Genomic DNA, 17611 nt, shown 5'->3' on the forward strand with positions numbered 1-17611 from the left:
ACTTTAGGAAGTGATAATTCTGTTAAACGGCAGATTCTTGGATTTGGTTGTTTTTGGTTTTGTTTTTGTTTTTGTTTGAGACAAAATCTCGCTTTGTCACCCAGGCTCGAGTGCAGTGGTGCCATCTGGGCTCACTGCAACCTCCGCCTCCCGGGTTCACGCCATTCTCCTGCCTCAGCCTCCCAAGTAGCTGGGACTACAGGCGCCCACCACCACGCCCGGCTCATTTTTTGTATTTTTAGTAGAGACGGGGTTTCACCGTGTTAGCCAGGATGGTCTTGATCTCCTGACCTCGTGATCTGCCCGTCTCAGCCTCCCAAAGTGCTGGGATTACAGACGTGAGCCACCATGCCCGGCCTCGGTTTTGTTTTGTTTTGTTTGTTTTGTTTTGTTTTAATAAAAGCAAGATATACTATATGCTACTTGTAAGAAATACAATTGAAAGAAAAACAATGAAAATGAAATGATAGATATAGCTATAACAGATAAACGAGTATAAAAAGAAAGATAAAAAGTACAATTCAAGGCAAATTATATATATGTGTGTGTATATATATACAGTTTATCAAGAAGATAATGACAGTTATAAACTATTGTGTACCTAGCACCATAACCTTGAAACATTACAGCAAATACTAGTAAATACAAAGAAATGTGGACCCACAATCACAGTGTGCTACTAACACACGTTGCTCAGAATTTTTCAGATCAAGCAGATATGAAAAGCATATGAACAAGTTGAACAACAAAATCAGAGGCTTGATTTAATATATATTTACTATATGATAGATTTAATATATGATACATATAACTATATGCATATATGTAGTTAATACACATAGCAACTACGTATGTAATTGTTCTTTTCAGATGTCCAAGGCACGTTTATGAAAACTGCTCATATACTAGGACACAAAGAAAATTTGAATAAAAATCCAAAGCTACTCATTTAAAGGCCATCTTCTCTGAGCACAATCCATGAAATTTAGAAATGAGTGACGTGACTTTTCGGGTCCAACTGCTGAGAATGTTACTGAAGATGTTTTTACATTGTTACATGTTTATAAAATGGAGGATTTAGGAAAGTGATTATAGAGTGATAACCTTTTAGGCTTCAGAAATTCCACCTTTTAATATATTTGATTTACTTTCATGGAAAAAGAATAAAGGCAAGATTTACTTCCTGCCGTTTGAGTCACAAATCAAGAAGGCCAACAGAAAAGGTGAAAGAAAGCTGCAATGTTTTTTTTTTTTTTGAGACAGAGTCTTGCTATGTCACCCAGGCTGGAGTGCAGTGGTGCCATCTTGGCTCACTGCAACTTCCATCTCCCGGGTTCAAGCAATTCTGCCTCGGCCTCTCTAGTATCTGGGATTACAGATACTGTAAGAAAGCGCTAGGCCTGCACCACCATGTCTGGCTAATTTTGGGGTTTTTTTTTGGGTAGAGACAGGGTTTCGCCATATTGCCCAGGCTGGGCTTGAACTCCTGAGCTCAGGCGATCTGCCCGCCTCGGCCTCCCAGAGTGCTGAGATTACAGGCGTGAGCCACCACGCCTGGCCCAATATGTTTTTCTTAAATGTTTTATTTTTATTATTATTACAAAAACTAATTATTGTTCTTTGATGAAAATTTATAAAATTATCCACAATAAACATTTTTAACAGCTTTATTGAGGTATAATTTACATATGATGAAATTGACCCATTTTAGGTGCTCAGGGGATAGCTTCTAGTAAATATATACATCTGAGCAACCATCGCCACAGTCCCTTTCTAGAACACTTCCATCTCATTCCACAGTGCCCTGTGCCCATCTGCAGTCCGTCTCTGCCCAGCCTTAGGCAACCACTGATCTGATTCTATCCCCAGAGGTTTGTTTTTTCTAGACATTTCATATAAGTGGAATCATACACCATGCAGCCTACTGTGGCTGTTTCCACTTAGCAGGATGTTTTTGAGGCTCCTTCATGTTGCAGCAGAAGCATTTTGTCACCTTGTATAGTTCCATCGAGAACATTTTCAGTTCGCTTAAGAACCCGAAGTGCTGTGTTTCCGTTACCACTCCTAAGAGGTATGCACAGACATTTTTAAGAATCAGTCCACATCTCTGATTCTCATAAAGAATATCTTAATCCAGACCAGCTTTGAGGATTCTTTTTTCTTTTTTTTTTTTTTTTTTTTTGAGTTGGAGTCCCGCGCTGTTGCCCAGGCTGGAGTGTAGTGGCGTAATCTCGGTTTGCTGCAACCTCCCACCTCCCGGGTTTAAGCGATTCTCCTGCCTCAGCCTCCCGTGTAGCTAGGATTATAGGCATGCGCCACCATGCCTGGCTAATTTTTGTATTTTTAGTAGAGACGGGGTTTCTCCATGTTGGTCAGGATGGTCTGGAACTCCTGACCTCAAGTGATCCACGCGTCTTGGACTCCCAAAGTGCTGGGATTACAGACATGAGCCACTGTTCCCAGCCTAGACTGGGGTTCTCTAGGCCAAGCAAAAGGGGGTGGTTAGATATTGGTTATGTTACTAATAGTGACACCTCATTAATATTACAGGTTACTCTAGAGCTGCCCAGTGTCATTAATTGGTTGACCCTGAGAGTAGGGAGTACATACAGGCCAGAAGTTCTCCAAGACTGGGCTAAAGGTTTGGGGCCAGACTATGACTTGGAGATAATCAGGTCTCAGGATCTCAGCACATTTCAGTGCTTTATGTTATAACCGTAAAACGATATTTGATTGCATTGGATTGAGGTGGAAGTCTGCCCTCCTGCCTTATTATTTTTTTCTCTCCAAGGCAAGGCAGGGGAGGTGGACCCGGATAACTTCTAAGGTTCCTTTCTAACCTGAGTGTTCTGTGAACTTCTGACTTCAGGTGAACATGATGACCTTGGCAGAACACATTATTGAAGCCACACCTGACCGAATCAAGCAGGAGAATTTTGTGCCCATGGAGTCCTCAGGATTGGAAAGAACAGACCCTGCCACCATTAGCAGTACAATGAGCTGGCTGGCCAGTTACCTAGCGGATGCTGACTGCCTGCCCAGTGCTGCCCAGATCCGGTGAGTAAAGTTACGGAGGTCCCTACCCAGCATAGATTCCCGGATGTAACTGAAGGCAGGGGTGGCTGATTGTATTTGATGAATGCCGTGTCATAGAAGACCATACCAAGGAAGGAAGGAAGCATTAGGACAAGCTCTGTTGCCACTTTCAAGGCCCAGCTCCTATTCCTACCTCTCCCATTATTTTTTTTACTGCTATGAGAGCACAAGAGATCATGTTAAGCTGGGCGCGGTGGCTCATGCCTGTAATCCCAGCACTTTTGGGAGGCCAAGGCGGGTGGATCACCTGAGATCAGGAGTTTGAGACCAGCCTGGCCAACATGGTAAAAGCCCGTCTCTACTAAAAATACAAAATTAGCCGGGCGTGGTGATAGGCGCCTGTAATCCCAGCTACTTGGGAGGCTGAGGCAGGAGAATTGCTTGAACCCAAGAGGTGGAGGTTACAGTCAGCTGAGATTGCACCACTGCACCCCAGTCTGCACAACAGAGCAAGATTCTGTCTCAAAAAAAAAAAAAAAAAAAAAGAGATAATGTAGCACAATGTTTCCCCCTAATTCAGCTGAAGTTTTCTAAGGGCAGTAGAGTGTACTGCTACTAGGTTTTAGTATTTAGCATAGTACTAAAGTCATGATAGCTGCTGAGTATGAACTTACTCAATCGAAGGACACTGGGTGTGTTTAGCAACTTGCCTAACTGAATGAAGGCATGTTCCTAATTGCACACAGTGGCTTCTGGCAGATACCATCTTGGCTCGTTCATTAATATCTAATGGATTGTGCAAATCAATCATTAATCTGTCTCTCCTTTTTCTCCTCTTGTTTCAGAAGTGCATATAACGAGCCTCTAACCCCTTCTTCTAATACCAGCTTGAGCCCTGTTGGCTCTCCCATCAGTGAAATCGCTTTCGAGAAACCTAACCTTCCCTCCGCCGCGGATTGGTCAGAATTCCTGAGTGCATCTACCAGTGAGAAGGTAGAGAACGAGTTTGCTCAGCTCACTCTGTCTGATCATGAACAGAGAGAACTCTATGAGGCTGCCAGGCTTGTCCAGACAGCTTTCCGGAAATACAAGGTAAACTAGAACAGAACCTTCATTTTGTGACATTCTTAAGATCAGGGAGGACAGATGAAAGAATCAAGCAAACGAAAACATTTACCATTTCTTTTTTTTCCTCTGAATTTGTAGAATTTTTTTGGAAGTCTCCAATTTATTAAGATTCACTATATAACATATCTGTGTGTGTATCTGCTTTGTAAACATATTGTGTAAAATATTCATAACAAAGTTTGCCATTTTGTCTATTTTAAAGTATGCAATGTGGGGGCATTAAGTATATTCACAGTGCTGTGCAACCGTCACTGCTGCCCATTTCCAGAACTTTCTCATTCTCCCAAACTGTTTGCTTTTAACCACCAATGTTTAAACAGTTAAACGTGAAATTTTTATCAAATGTTTACAGAGTTCCTAAAGCACCTTCATAGAAGAGTTTCAGAAGCGTGGTCTTCTCAGTTATCTGAGGCATAGAGAATTAACTGGCTGGGACAAGGGCCCATCCATGGTTAGGCCAGGGCAGGAATGGGGCTCTCCCGGCACAGAACAGTGCTGATTTTTCTTTTTCTTTTTTTGAAATGGAGTCTCATTCTGTTGCCCAGGCTGGAGAAGTGCAGTGGTGCAATCTCTGCTCACTGCAACCTCCACCTCCCAGTGCAGGTGATTCTCCTGCCTCAGCCTCCCAAGTAGCTGGAATTACTGGTGCGTGCCACCACACGCACCTAATTCTTGTATTTTTAGTAGAGACAGGTTTTCATAATGTTGGCCAGGCTGGTCTCGAACTCTTGACCTCCAGTGATCCGCCTGCCTTGGCCTCCCAAAGTGCTGGGATTACAGGCATGAGCCACCGCACCCGGCCTTGATTTTTCTATTCTACCTTGCCATCCCAAGTACAATGTCTCTTTATTATTCCTTAAAACAAATTTCATGAGTTTATAGAATTTTTAATTAAAGTTATTAATGTCACATTAAATAATTCTCAGAAGCTTTAGTAAAGTAATATTAGCCAACAATGTAATGGTTATCACCTTGTCAACATACTGTTAGTAGTGATAATGGATGCCTATTATTCAGTTAATATAAAGTAAGGTGACCCCTCTGCTGCTAGGAGGTCATGACCTAAAGCAGGAGTTTTCAACTGGAGGTCTGGGGACTGACTCCAGGCAGCCCCTGAACTCCTAAAATTAAGCAGTAAAGCTTTTTCTATGTGCATTTTTGGTGGGAAGGAGACCCATGGCTTTCTACAGATTCTCAAAGTGGTCTCTAACCGCTCCCAAAAAGGTGTTAAAAGCCATTAATCGTTGATCCAAAAGTAAAGTAGTTGGGGTTATCTTAGGAAAGATAGTTGAGATCTGGCAAGACAAACAGTACGATGCCTAACTTGTTAAATACTTTAAAAAGGAATATATTTTTAGTCTGCTTAACCTTCCAATATCATAGTTTTATTTAGAAGCAAGGATAGTCTGAGGTTTATTCTATAAATTCATTTTTCCTCATTTATAATTAATTACCAATATCTTTTGGTAAACCTGGGATCTCAACTCTGAGAAGGTGCATTAAATGAGTAGTAATAAAAAGCTGGCGTTTCTGGTAGTTAATCATTACTGATTTTTTTTCTCCTTACCTTACCCCTAAGGGCCGACCCTTGCGGGAACAGCAAGAAGTAGCTGCTGCTGTCATTCAGCGTTGTTACAGAAAATACAAACAGGTAAACCTCAGTTTTGCACCACAGAAGGAAACTGTGCCCCACCCAAGGTCGCTGAGGATCCTGGTATGCAGTTTGGCTAAAGAGCACTACATCTAGTACCTCATTACAGAGACTTAATTTGTTTTTTGGTTTTTTTTTTAAAAACGGAATCTGGCTGTGTCGCCCAGGCTGGAGTGCAGTGGCACTATCTGGGCTCACTGCAACCTCCACCTCCCAGGTTCAAGCGATTCTCCTGCCTCAGCCTCCTGAGTAGCTGGGACTACAGGCGTGTGCTACCATGCCCAGCTGATTTTTCTAGTTTTAGTAGAGTCAGGGTTTCACCATGTTGCCAGGCTGGTCTTGAACTCCTGACCTCAAGTGATCTGCCCGCCTTGGCCTCCCAAAGTGCTGGGATTACAAGCATGAGCCACGGTGCCCGGCCAGAGACTTAATTTGAACTGCCGTGATAAAACAAACAAACAAACAAACAAACAAAAAATCCCATGTGTGGGAAGCCACACATGATGGTTTGTGCCTGTAATCCCAGCTCCTCAAGAGGCTGAGGCCGGAGGATCTTCTTGAGCCCAGGTGTTGAAGTCCAGCTTGGGCCTTGTCTCTAAAAAAAAAAAAAAACACAAGAGGAAAACAAATTAAAACCATCTGCAGTTAGACTTGCACCGCAAATGAGTTTTTGTCCAAATTTTTGGCCTTTTAGTAATATTACCTACCTGAGATACTGGTCTGATCTAACACCAGTATCTTTGCAGTGAGGATCCGTGGTCCAATACTTTGATAAACTCACTAGTAATTAGAGAACTGTAGGGAATCCAGTGTGTGATATGGTGACTGGAGAAGGTAAATGCTGGCTATTTATTACCTTTGAGTTTGAATTATATAAGGTATTTAATCTTTGGCCATTTTCCTTTCAGCTTCTTATCCATTTTAAAATGAAGAATTGTTAAAATCTTTGAAAATCAGAAGAAGCTCAGAACATCTTAAACTGCTTTTGTGCACCTTAGTTAAAGGTGCAAGAAGATTATCTAAGTACTCTTTCATGCAGTATTTCTGTTTGCAAACCAACTTGTAGGGTTATGTAACTAGTCAGATGCGAAAGGGAAGTCATATTTTTGGGGCAGCTAGTATGTACTAGATTTTTTAGGTGCCCCATCTCATTTCCTTTTTACAATTATTTGAAGTAAGCAGTATTTATTTCCAGTTTACAGATGAAGAAGCTGAAGCTCAGAGAAATTACATGAATATTAGGCCTTTCTCATCATCAAGGTGGTTATAAAATATTAAAAATTGCCTAATGGAGTTTTGACTGGTTCACACGATAAAATTCAGGCCTGTCAGTAAATTCTAGAACCTTTTATCAGATTGTACTTTAGCTAGTTCTAAATTTTTATTTAAGGAATAATAAATCCTAATATATATAATGGTCACATAGAAACTAGGGATTCTATTACCTTGTCATAATCCAGGACTTGCCTCAATTTCTGATACGGGTTGCCATTTCCTCAAGCTTCTCTAGGATTAAGCCCTATTAATGGGGGTGGGGGGACGTCTTCGGCTTCGAGCCAGTTGAGTTCATGATCCCAGAAAAGGAAGGTTTATTGTGCAAACGCTGACACCACAGTGCCTGTAGCTCTATAGCAGGGAGCCGCACTGGCTTCTGTTTGGTGAGCAGGCTTCCTGGGAGCACAAGTGATACACAGAATGAAGGTTTCAAGTCTGTGATTACAACAGGTATTGATTCCAAAATATAAGTTTGGTTTAAAACAAAACAAAACAAAACAAAACCCTCCCCAGAAACTGTCATCTACAGCTAGGAAGACAGAAGGCATTATTTTTGGAAAGAGTAACAACTATAAAACAAATATTTTGGAAGACGGAAGGCATTAATATAGCCAGGTTGCCTTTTTTTTTTTCTTGGTTGGGAGTTTTATTGATTCTGGTTTTTAATTTCATTATATTCAGCAATGTAACATTAATCTTGTATTTTCTGTTTTTCCCCCAAGCTGACATGGATAGCCTTGAAGGTAATGATACACCCAAGCCCTCTCACAAACCATTCCACCAGAGTCACAAACTTCACACCCATCACCAGCTACAGGGAGGGGCCATTAAGATGGCCCAGTCATGGAGTAAACATAGCCCCCTTGCCAGGCCACCTAAGCACAGTGCATCTGTCCTCTGGGGACCACGTGGTTATTCAGTTGGAGTGGGTTTCGACATTAATAACTGGACATTTTTTGGCTGGTGTTAATCCATCTAAGCCAGTTCCTGTGAGCCCTGTGGCCACTAAGTAAATACCCTTTTTCCCAAAGTGCTTCACTGTGGCCTGATGGGTCTGAGTGTGTAGTGTGCACAGGTGGAGATGATGGAAACCACAGGGGCTCTGCAGGCTACAGCATTTTTGTCTTCAAAGACTTTCAGACCAGTGAAAAGGTAGAGCAGGTCAGATAAGACCAAAGAAGGTTCTTGCAGAAGGGTCCTGGTTCTTGGACAATTCTGAGACGTCAGTTTCCCTCCCTCATTTCACCTCCTCATACATCCAGAGATACAGTTAGGCAGATACAGGGATTTTCTGGGGAATATTTTTCCTTGCAACGGTAAGTTGCCTTCTTCTTATAAGCAAAGGGCTTCATTGCAACTTCTCATCCCCAGAGTCATACTCTGTTTGATTAGAAATTTGGACGTAGCATTTTAAGACCATGGAGAGCTCTGTATTTTTGGTGCCTAGAGACTGATGTTGAGAATTCACCCTGGGCCTTCGTCCCTCACTTCTGTAGCTCTGCAGCAGGCTGGGTGGAGGACTCCTGGCACTGCCTCCTGGGCCGCCCGCAGCTCTGTGACAGCCGTCCAGGTTTCACGGCTTCACCACCGTGTTGGTCTTACGAATGTTCATCTTTTACAGGTTAAAAGGGCTTAAAGGTGTCAGCGTTTCATGATAAGCCTTGTATTTGGGACCTTGCAACTCAGTCAGAAACTTGTCGTGTGGAATAATAGTTAAAAATTGGGCTGAATGCTAAGTAGATTTGTGTATGGTGGGAATTGGAAGGCATAAAAAAAATTATGTGTTTCAAAACTGGATAGAAAATATTAATCCAAAGCATTTAAAATTTTACTGTCGAAATCTTTTTAGATTCATAAACGTCTAAGGGTATTGCTATTAAAATTTTTCTCCAAGAAGGGCAAAATATTTTGATATTTTAGGGAACAAAAGTATGTCTGAAGGCAACCCTTAAAGTAATATTTTACATTTTGGAAAGGTAGGTGTAAAGATTCCTCATCTGCCTCTTTTCTGATTAAACCCCAGACAGAGAATGTGATAATAGAGGGGAAAAGCATTTTCTCTTCTTCCCTTCCCGGTAAGCTCGAAGGATGCTGAGCCCGTGCGGCCCCTGTTGTTACTGTGTCGCTTGTTCTTGTTTCCCCTGCAGTATGCACTTTATAAAAAGATGACACAGGCTGCCATCCTTATCCAGAGCAAATTCCGAAGTTACTATGAACAAAAAAAATTCCAGCAGAGCCGAAGGGCTGCTGTGCTCATCCAAAAGTACTACCGAAGTTATAAGAAATGTGGCAAAAGACGGCAGGCTCGCCGGACGGCTGTGATTGTACAACAGAAACTCAGGTGGGTGGAGAAGAGCTCATGGAGGTAAAGCTCCCTTGGGAAGAGAACTCTGACTTCTTTGAAAGACTTGTCCTGGGCTGACACTGGAGTCTGGGGCGGGCCTAAAGCATTGGCAGTCACTGTGTTCCAGAACGTTCTAGGCGTGGTGGCTGTATATGTACACCTGTGCTGAGTCTGGTTTTGAATAGTTAGCTCTTTCTCTCCACCTCCCACCCAATTATTTTGATATTGCCACCCAATTTTACCTTATATCAGAATTTGGCAGCACCAGTTTCTACTCAGAAAGTTACCACTCAATTATAGTAGTTTAACCCATTTCCTGTTTAGAAAAAAAAAAAAAAGTACAGCCCACTGCCAGCACTCATGTAATTTTACATAAACGTGCTCTTTGAGGCTGGAGGAAATCTGATTTTCAATGTGAACGTAAAATATGAAAACTACTCTTGGAGTTATTTCTATCAGAACTTGTCCCTGATCCTAATGTAACTGAAATGTATATGATGCTAACATTCGGATTAGAGACAAGACCATTCTTGGGACAAATGAGAAATGAGTGAAATTGTAGAATTACTGCATGTGAGACCTTGGAAGAGTAGTTAGGGTTAAGCTGTTCCATTTTAGAGACTGTAATAAAAATGTTGAGCCAAGTAAAATACATTGATCAGTACATTTACCAAATAGCCCAAAGAGTGTATCAACTCCGGTGAATCACCTTGTAAACTAAGAAAGCCTCTCTAATGCCAGAATGCCTTTTGTGGCAAAATGAGCTTATAATAAATTGTGAAAGAATATTTAAGTGACATTTTATTTTCAGTCTTTGTATAGTCTCTCTTGAAGCTGAGAGCACCTATACACACCCTCCTTTCGCCTCTAGTGATGCCCGGACTCGATACTATGGGAACAGCATATGCACTCATCCCCCTTCAGATTGTATACATCTTTAACGTATGCTGTTGGCTTTGCTACGTGAACTGCTTAATTCAGTGTCCTGTGTCGCTGCTGACCAGTTTTCCATATTGGGCTTTACTGTACCCTTCTTGTGACAATAATATTCGGACTTTTTCAGGAGCAGTTTGCTAACCAAAAAGCAGGATCAAGCTGCTCGAAAAATAATGAGGTTTCTACGCCGCTGTCGCCACAGGTACACTAGTCCTCGTTTATACATTCTGTTCAGGGAGAATGATGAAGCAACCCTGACCTTCTTAACCCTCACTAACTCCTATATAAAGCTCATACCCCTGCAGATAATCAGGGCAGACGTCCCAAATTACAATAGGGCTGTAGAGCTCTTTAACTAGGGATCAGGTTGCTACCCTTGGAATGCTGGTAACCATGTCAGACGATGCTGTTTGAACAATGGAGATTCATGCCCGTGTTTTTCTGTTTTAATTTGGGTGTGAGGTCAATTTAGTCGGACTAGCTTTTAATTCTAAGTTTCTCTTTAACCTGCGATTGATATGCCACATTGCAGTATGTTCTTTGCTCTAATCCTTTACTATGCTAGCGCGTGTCCAAACAGAAAACAGTTTCTAGTCTCAAGGAAGGGAAAGAAAACCATGAATTCCAAACAAGTTTTCTGATGTAGAATTTCCACCAAATAGCTGGTGCCCTCTGCTGGTCATGTAATCGCCAACATGCTCTATTATTAAACTATCAATTAAAGCTGGTCCGTGATGAGGAACAGGAGAGATCACTGGAATGCAGCTGTTCAGGAAAAGAAAGACATCTGAGATTTCTGGGCACATCTTCAATTAGTAGGAAATGGGGTCCTGTGACCCCATCCCTGTGGGATGCAGCATCTTCTCATGGAACTAAGCCAGAGGAATTTCTCTTTGTTCCTCAAATTTGAGCTTTCTTTATGAAGACTAGCGTCTCTACTTAGATTTCAGAGGGCTGGTGAAAGTGGTTTGTGTTCTTTATCCAGGTGACTATTCCAGTCTGACGTCTATAACTGCGGCCGTCCGAGCTGGGTGTAGACCACCTTCTGTGTGGCTGTGTGGTTAGGTTGTTGCTCTGTGTGTCAGGAGCTGTGCAGTTTATAATACCAAACATTAAACCAGACTCTCTAATGTCTTACTTCCTCTTCCTATTTAATTATACCAAAAGTCCTAGTATTCATATTTAATTGGATTCCTTGGATGTTTCATTTTGCTTTAGTTTTTCTTACTCCTATAACCATATGATTGCCGGCTTTGAAAATATCTTGCCTTTAAGACTTACTAGGTTTAATGGGTTATTTGTACTCTTACTTAAATTAACAAAAGAATTTATTTTTGTGACCATAGAAGGAAACATGCCCAGCCACTGCATTAACATCATAAAAACTTTAAAAACGGCATTCACTAGGATAGATGGTTTTCCCCAGCTACGATGCCATGCAGAAGCTAATATTCACTCGCCCTGTGCCTCAGCAACATTTACTTTCCACCATGCAAGGATGGGAGATTTTTCACCATGATAGCTAATGAGTAACGTACCAGTGTCAGTACTCTGAAACAGGAAGTCCTGTCAGGAAATGCATCCCCCAAACGGGTATGGCTCTAAGATCATGAAATTAATTCTGCAAGCCTTAACCAAAGGCAGCCTCTTTTCTTTATTATTCAATCATACCTTTTACTTAGCAGGGGACTTAGGACCAAATAGAGTAGCTGACTTTCTGTATTTGGTGAACAGATCAAGGACTCACCTGGACCCTTTTCCTTACATTCTCCAATACGTTCATAGTTCCTTCCTCCCTTTCCCTCTTAGACCTGCAAAATGAAAAACCTGAGCAAGATCCTATCCAGCACTGAAACCAATAGACTTTGGCCACTTTGAGCAGAATCATATCTTCTTTCATGACACTGTGGTTAATACTTTCCAGATAGATTTTATTTTCAAGAAAATTACCTAATACCACTCTTCTTTAGGCCACTTCAGACAAACCAGAATGTCTGCAAGTTAAGTCGTGCTAGACTTTTTCCTCGTTTCTTCTAGTCTGATCCTCAAACTTTGAATGAATGTGTGGGTAACGTAGGAGCAAAATTGCATAAAGTCCTACACTCATCTCCCTTTCGTTTTTGCCAAAGCTGTGTCCCGTGTTTACTTTGGGAGAGTTAAGAGAATGAGATATTTAAACAAAACATAAATTCCTGAAAGGTTGCCCCCACAAAGTAAGCTGAACAAAGGAGTCCTTTCACTTTTGTTTTTAGAGTTCTCTTTCTGTAAACTGGTAGAGAAAAATTTCATGAAGAGTTTTGCTTTTCTTAAGCGTATATTTTAACTGTTAATAACCTTATAAGATGGATAACAAGAAGGTTCATTGTGAAGAGAACATCAGATATGGGCTCTGGATTCCTGTGCATTAATTGGAATGAACTAAAAACTGTTAATGGCTCTTTACTTGACCATTTACAGTTTAGATGTTAGAAAAATAGGCAAATTTTAATAACCTCTGTAATAAGATCAGTATTCACTTCCCATTTCTATATATTCAATTAATACATTCAATTAAGGATCTTGAAGAAATCCTAAAAATCTATCCTGGAAGTTTGTTTTAAACTCATATTTTCCTTAGGATGTGTGTAATCCTGTTTTCATTCTCGGTCGAGTTATTTAATGTTATTTTAAAAGAAACTATCATGTCTGTTGTCCTTAGAAGCATTAAAATCTTATTAAGATAGAAAACCTTGGCCGGGTGCGGTGGCTCACACCTGTAATCCCAGTACTTTGGGAGGCTGAGGCAGGCAGATCACTTGAGGTCAGGAGTTTTGAGACCAGCCTGGCCAACATGGTGAAACCCTGTCTCTACTAAAGATACAAAAAATTAGCTGGGCATGGTGGTACGCACCTGTAATCCCAGCTACTTGGGAGGCTGGGGCAGGAGAATCTCTTGAACTTGGGAAGTGGAGGTTGCAGTGAGCCAAGATTGCACCATTGCACTCCAGCCTGGGCGACAGGGAGAGACTCCGTCTCAAAAAAAAAAAAAAAAAAAAAGGAAAACTTTATATGACACACTCTCAAAAAGGTAGGTAGATAGTAGCTTCAGGAATCAGTCAGAAGTATCCCATTTCTAAGTCATATGACCCCAATTTTTTAAGACTTAAATTGATGAATTTTTTACCTACTCATTTCACGTACCCCACCATCACTCTCCTTTTCTTTCTTTCCAAAAAAGAAACCATGTTATATTCTTTTTTGTTGAAATAAAGCTATTTATAAGATTTCTGTTGTGACCCTCACGTGCTAATAGCTCTCTGGTGTTGTTTTACTGTCTAAAGCCCCCTGGTGGACCATAGGCTGTACAAAAGGGTGAGTTTAGCTGCCTGCTAGCCAGTTTCTCTTCTCTTCCATTTTCAGTATTTTGCTTTTTGCTTGCTTGCATGAGGCTGCAGCCTAGGTATGCCAGTAAGTTTCACATCCATTTTGAATGAAATAAAATCAAGTAAAAACTAACCCTAATTACTAACACTGCTATTTTATATGACAGGAGAACAGTCACATACATTCGATGTACAAATGCATGAGTGAGTGAAAGGGAGGGCCGTTTGAAACCACTGCAGGGCATGCCTAGGATGCGGTGGAGGAAGCCTCGGGATGAAAACAGGGCTGGTGGGCCACGTACACGGCCAAATAAGGCTGCATTCTACGAAAACATTCAGCAAGTGGCTTTTCGTGATTAAGATAATTTGCCACATGAAATTTTCTCAACAATTGCTTTGTCAAAATTTCTAAAGCAAGGAGGCTCACTAGGAGGTGGTACTAGGGTTTTTTGTTTTTTTTTTTAAATGAATCTATTTCTTACTGAGAATGACTGTTTCCCTATACCCTGCTCCTGTGCTTGCATTTTCTAAATCTCTCCCTCCCTGGTGCTGTGAGGTAAGTCACTATACAAGTCTGCCCTTTCAGAACAAACCCAGGACATTCATTATAAAATAGTGAACTGGCCTTCCAGCATTGATGGTAATGCTGAATAATGATAATGTGGTGTGAAATGTCTCAAATATTTATATTCTACACAACAAGAGTAGGGATTCCAATAGGCTTTGAATTTTAAAGAAATTACAATGAATAGTTTTAGTTCCTGAGATTTTAGAATATGATGCTAATTTCTAAGCAGGGCAAAAGGCAAAAGTCTCCCAGAAGCAACTATAATGTGTTTGAATTATAATAAAAGATCTAGTGTCAGAAAACCATTTTTTCAGAGCCAGGAATAGGCCTATAATCTCAGCGCTTTGGGAGGCTGAGGTGGGAGAATTGCTTGAGCCCAGGAGTTCAGTGCCAGCCTGGGCAACATAGGGAGTCTCCATCTCTACAAAAGATAAAAAATTAACCAGGCGTGGTAGGGCATGCCTTTAGTCCCAGCTACTCGGGAGGCTAAGGTGGGAGGATCATGTAAGCCTGGGAGGTTGAGGCCGCAGTGAGCTGTGAATACGCCACTGCACTCCAGCCTGAGCGACAGAGCGAGATCCTGTCTCAAAAAAATAAATAAATAAAAATAAATTTTAAAAAGGCCAGGAATAGAATTCATCAAAATCTAATTAAATGAATTTAGATTAATTTGACAACTTGCTTCTTATATATAATCTTAAGAGAAAAAAATGAGTTGAAATTATAACATGAGAATTATCTCTGTCAACTCAACTATATTCAATGCCCCCTCTTCTTAACCTTACACTAATACTTTATTTAGTCATCTTTAAGATTTCTGAGAAAAGGTCATAGTTCAAAAATCTTAAAACTGCTAATGTTTCTGGAGATATTATTTCCCATCTAACTAGACTTATGTTGATGCTAATCTTTATTTATTATATTTTAACCCAGGAGTTGGCAAATGTTTTTCTGAAAGGCCAGATAGTAAATACCTTAAGCTTTGTGGGCTGTACGGTCTGTCCCAACTACTCAGTTCTTTTAATGTAGCAGGAAAGCAGCCACAGACAACACATAAATGAATGGCTATGGCTGTGTTCTAATACAACTTTATTTATACAAATAGATACTGGACTGGATTTTGGCCCACAGGTTGTAGTATGCCAACTTGATAATAGAAGAATTTAGTTTTTATAAGTTCTTCTTAATAATGACCTTAACCCTAGATTTAAAAGCCTTAAAAGGGCCGGCCATGGTGGCTTATGCCTGTAATCCCAACACTTTGGGAGGCCAAGGCAGCCGGATCACTTGCGGTCAGGAGTTCGAGACCAGCCTGGCCAACATGGTGAAACCGTGTCTCTACTAAAAATACAAAAATTAGCTGGCCATGGTGGCGTGCGCAGGAGAATCTGTTGAACCCGGGAGGCAGAGGTTGCAGTGAGCCAAGATTGTGCCACTGCACTCCAGCCTGGGCGACAGAGCAAGACTCTGTCTCAAAAGAAAAAAAAGAGAAAAGCCTAAAAAGCCTTAAAATTTTAAAGATTTAAAGGCTCATCTGTTTAAAACTATAAATAATTGCCAAAGGAAAAATTTGTTTTTTGGGGGAAAAAAAGCAGCTATACTCTTACGTAAACTTAACTAATTAATCATCTTTAGACTTAGGGAATTGTTCTCAATTAAAATATTTCGGGTCCCTTGTGATAGAGCTGGCTCGGAGACATTTTTTTTGAAATGTAAGAAAAAAAGAGGACAAAAATCTCCATTTTTCCCTCTATTCCCTCTCACCCTCTGCATATATATAGATAATATTTATTTCCATTTTAAAAAAACCTCCAAGAGAATAGATGCATGCCCTAGTGTTCAGTTTAACTACAACTTGTAGTATCATGCATGTTATATGCAATTAATATCACCTGCTGCAAGGACAACATTTTACGGGAGGTGGTTGCTTATGCGTTTTTGAAACTTGTTAGTTTCTGGTATGTTAATGACCGTTTTTAAGAGCACATTTTCAGAAGGTGCTTCTCAATGCAAACCAGAATCCCAACCTCAATTTCTTTAATGCCTGCTGCATTCTATTGTGAACTCCTGAAACTCCTATTCATGCATGGAAAGTTGGAATCTCATGACACCCCTTATGCCTCACGGCGTCTATGCAAGTTTGAGGGATAGGGGCTGAGAAGGTTCCTTCTATCCTGGTGATATTTAGCTAACTGTGAACCGAGGAATAGCGTATATATGGCTTTGTGTGATTACCGATAAGATCTTCTCTCCCTCGTTCTTCCATCAGAGAAGTCACAGTGGCACTCCCTCTAACAATCCCCAAGTTGAAATTAGTCTCGGGAGGCAGAGCATTCTCTGAGGAAGATTTATAGTCCTGGAAATTATGTTAAGATAAAATACTTATTTTGGGGCCGGGCGTGGTGGCTTACGCCTGTAATCCCAGCACTTTGGGAGGCCGAGGTGGGTGGACCACGAGGTCAGGAGATCGAGACCATCCTGGCTAACGCGGTGAAACCCCGTCTCTACTGAAAATACAAAAAATTAGCTGGTTGCGGTGGCGGGCGCCTGTAGTCCCAGCTACTCGGGAGGCTGAGGCAGGAAAATGGCGTGAACCCGGGAGGCGGAGCTTGCAGTGAGCCGAGATAGCGCCACTGCAGTCCGGCCTGGGCAAAAGAGCAAGACTCTGTCTCAAAAAAAAAAAAAAAAAGATAATATACTTATTTTGTTAATTTGTAAAGTATTCCATATTTAAAACATGGTTTATGCATTGAAAAATAATATTTTCCCAGCTACTGGAGGCTGAGGTGGGAGGATTGCTTGAGCCCAGGAGGTTGAGGCTACAGTGTGTCATGATCGTGCCACTGCACTCCAGCCTGCACAACAGAGTGAGACCCTGTCCTAGAAAAGAAAAGAAAAATAATATTTGGAAACACAGAATTAAATTTTATGGGACAGCATTTGTAAAACACTAATACTGACCCAAACTCCTACGTCAGTGGAGCAGGGGGAGATCTAAAAAGGCAGAATTAAGACACGACAGACAAATTCCAGCAGCAGAGCAATCAGAAAATACCATTTGTGTCTTGAAATGTTTAGTCTTTGCTTGGGGAAGGCTAAGGAAAAGCACCAAATATTTTTCACTGAGTACAGCTCATTTTTATCCCCCCTTTCCTTCAGGTCTACCTCTTAATTTATCCAGTAACTTAAAGTGAAGTTAACAAACTCTCGATACTGTCATCAGGGTTTTTGGTGGTTTTTTGTTTTTTTGTTTTTTGTCTTGGACACAATAGCTGTATTTAGGAGAGAACTTTTGTTCTACACAAAGAGAT

General features: G+C 41.0%; 1 protein-coding gene across 21 annotated transcripts in view; it reads left to right on the forward strand.

Annotated features, from left to right (window-relative positions):
• CAMTA1 (calmodulin binding transcription activator 1) overlaps nucleotides 1-17611 on the forward strand; it is a 975709-nt gene that overhangs the window by 947999 nt on the left and 10099 nt on the right. For 8 of the 21 annotated variants that reach the window (XM_032758772.2, XM_032758778.2, XM_058443998.1 and 5 more), the window contains 7 exons: nucleotides 2870-3057; nucleotides 3882-4128; nucleotides 5744-5815; nucleotides 7813-7833; nucleotides 9238-9431; nucleotides 10498-10572; nucleotides 13691-13721. In XM_032758772.2, the coding sequence (XP_032614663.1) occupies nucleotides 2870-3057; nucleotides 3882-4128; nucleotides 5744-5815; nucleotides 7813-7833; nucleotides 9238-9431; nucleotides 10498-10572; nucleotides 13691-13721 (828 nt within the window). The remainder of the gene's footprint in view (nucleotides 1-2869; nucleotides 3058-3881; nucleotides 4129-5743; nucleotides 5816-7812; nucleotides 7834-9237; nucleotides 9432-10497; nucleotides 10573-13690; nucleotides 13722-17611) is intronic. The other 13 variants (XM_032758776.2, XM_058444002.1, XM_032758777.2 and 10 more) reach the window with 3 other exon arrangements.

Source organism: Hylobates moloch, unplaced genomic scaffold, assembly GCF_009828535.3.
Source record: "Hylobates moloch isolate HMO894 unplaced genomic scaffold, HMol_V3 SCAFFOLD_9, whole genome shotgun sequence".
NCBI lineage: Eukaryota > Metazoa > Chordata > Mammalia > Primates > Hylobatidae > Hylobates > Hylobates moloch.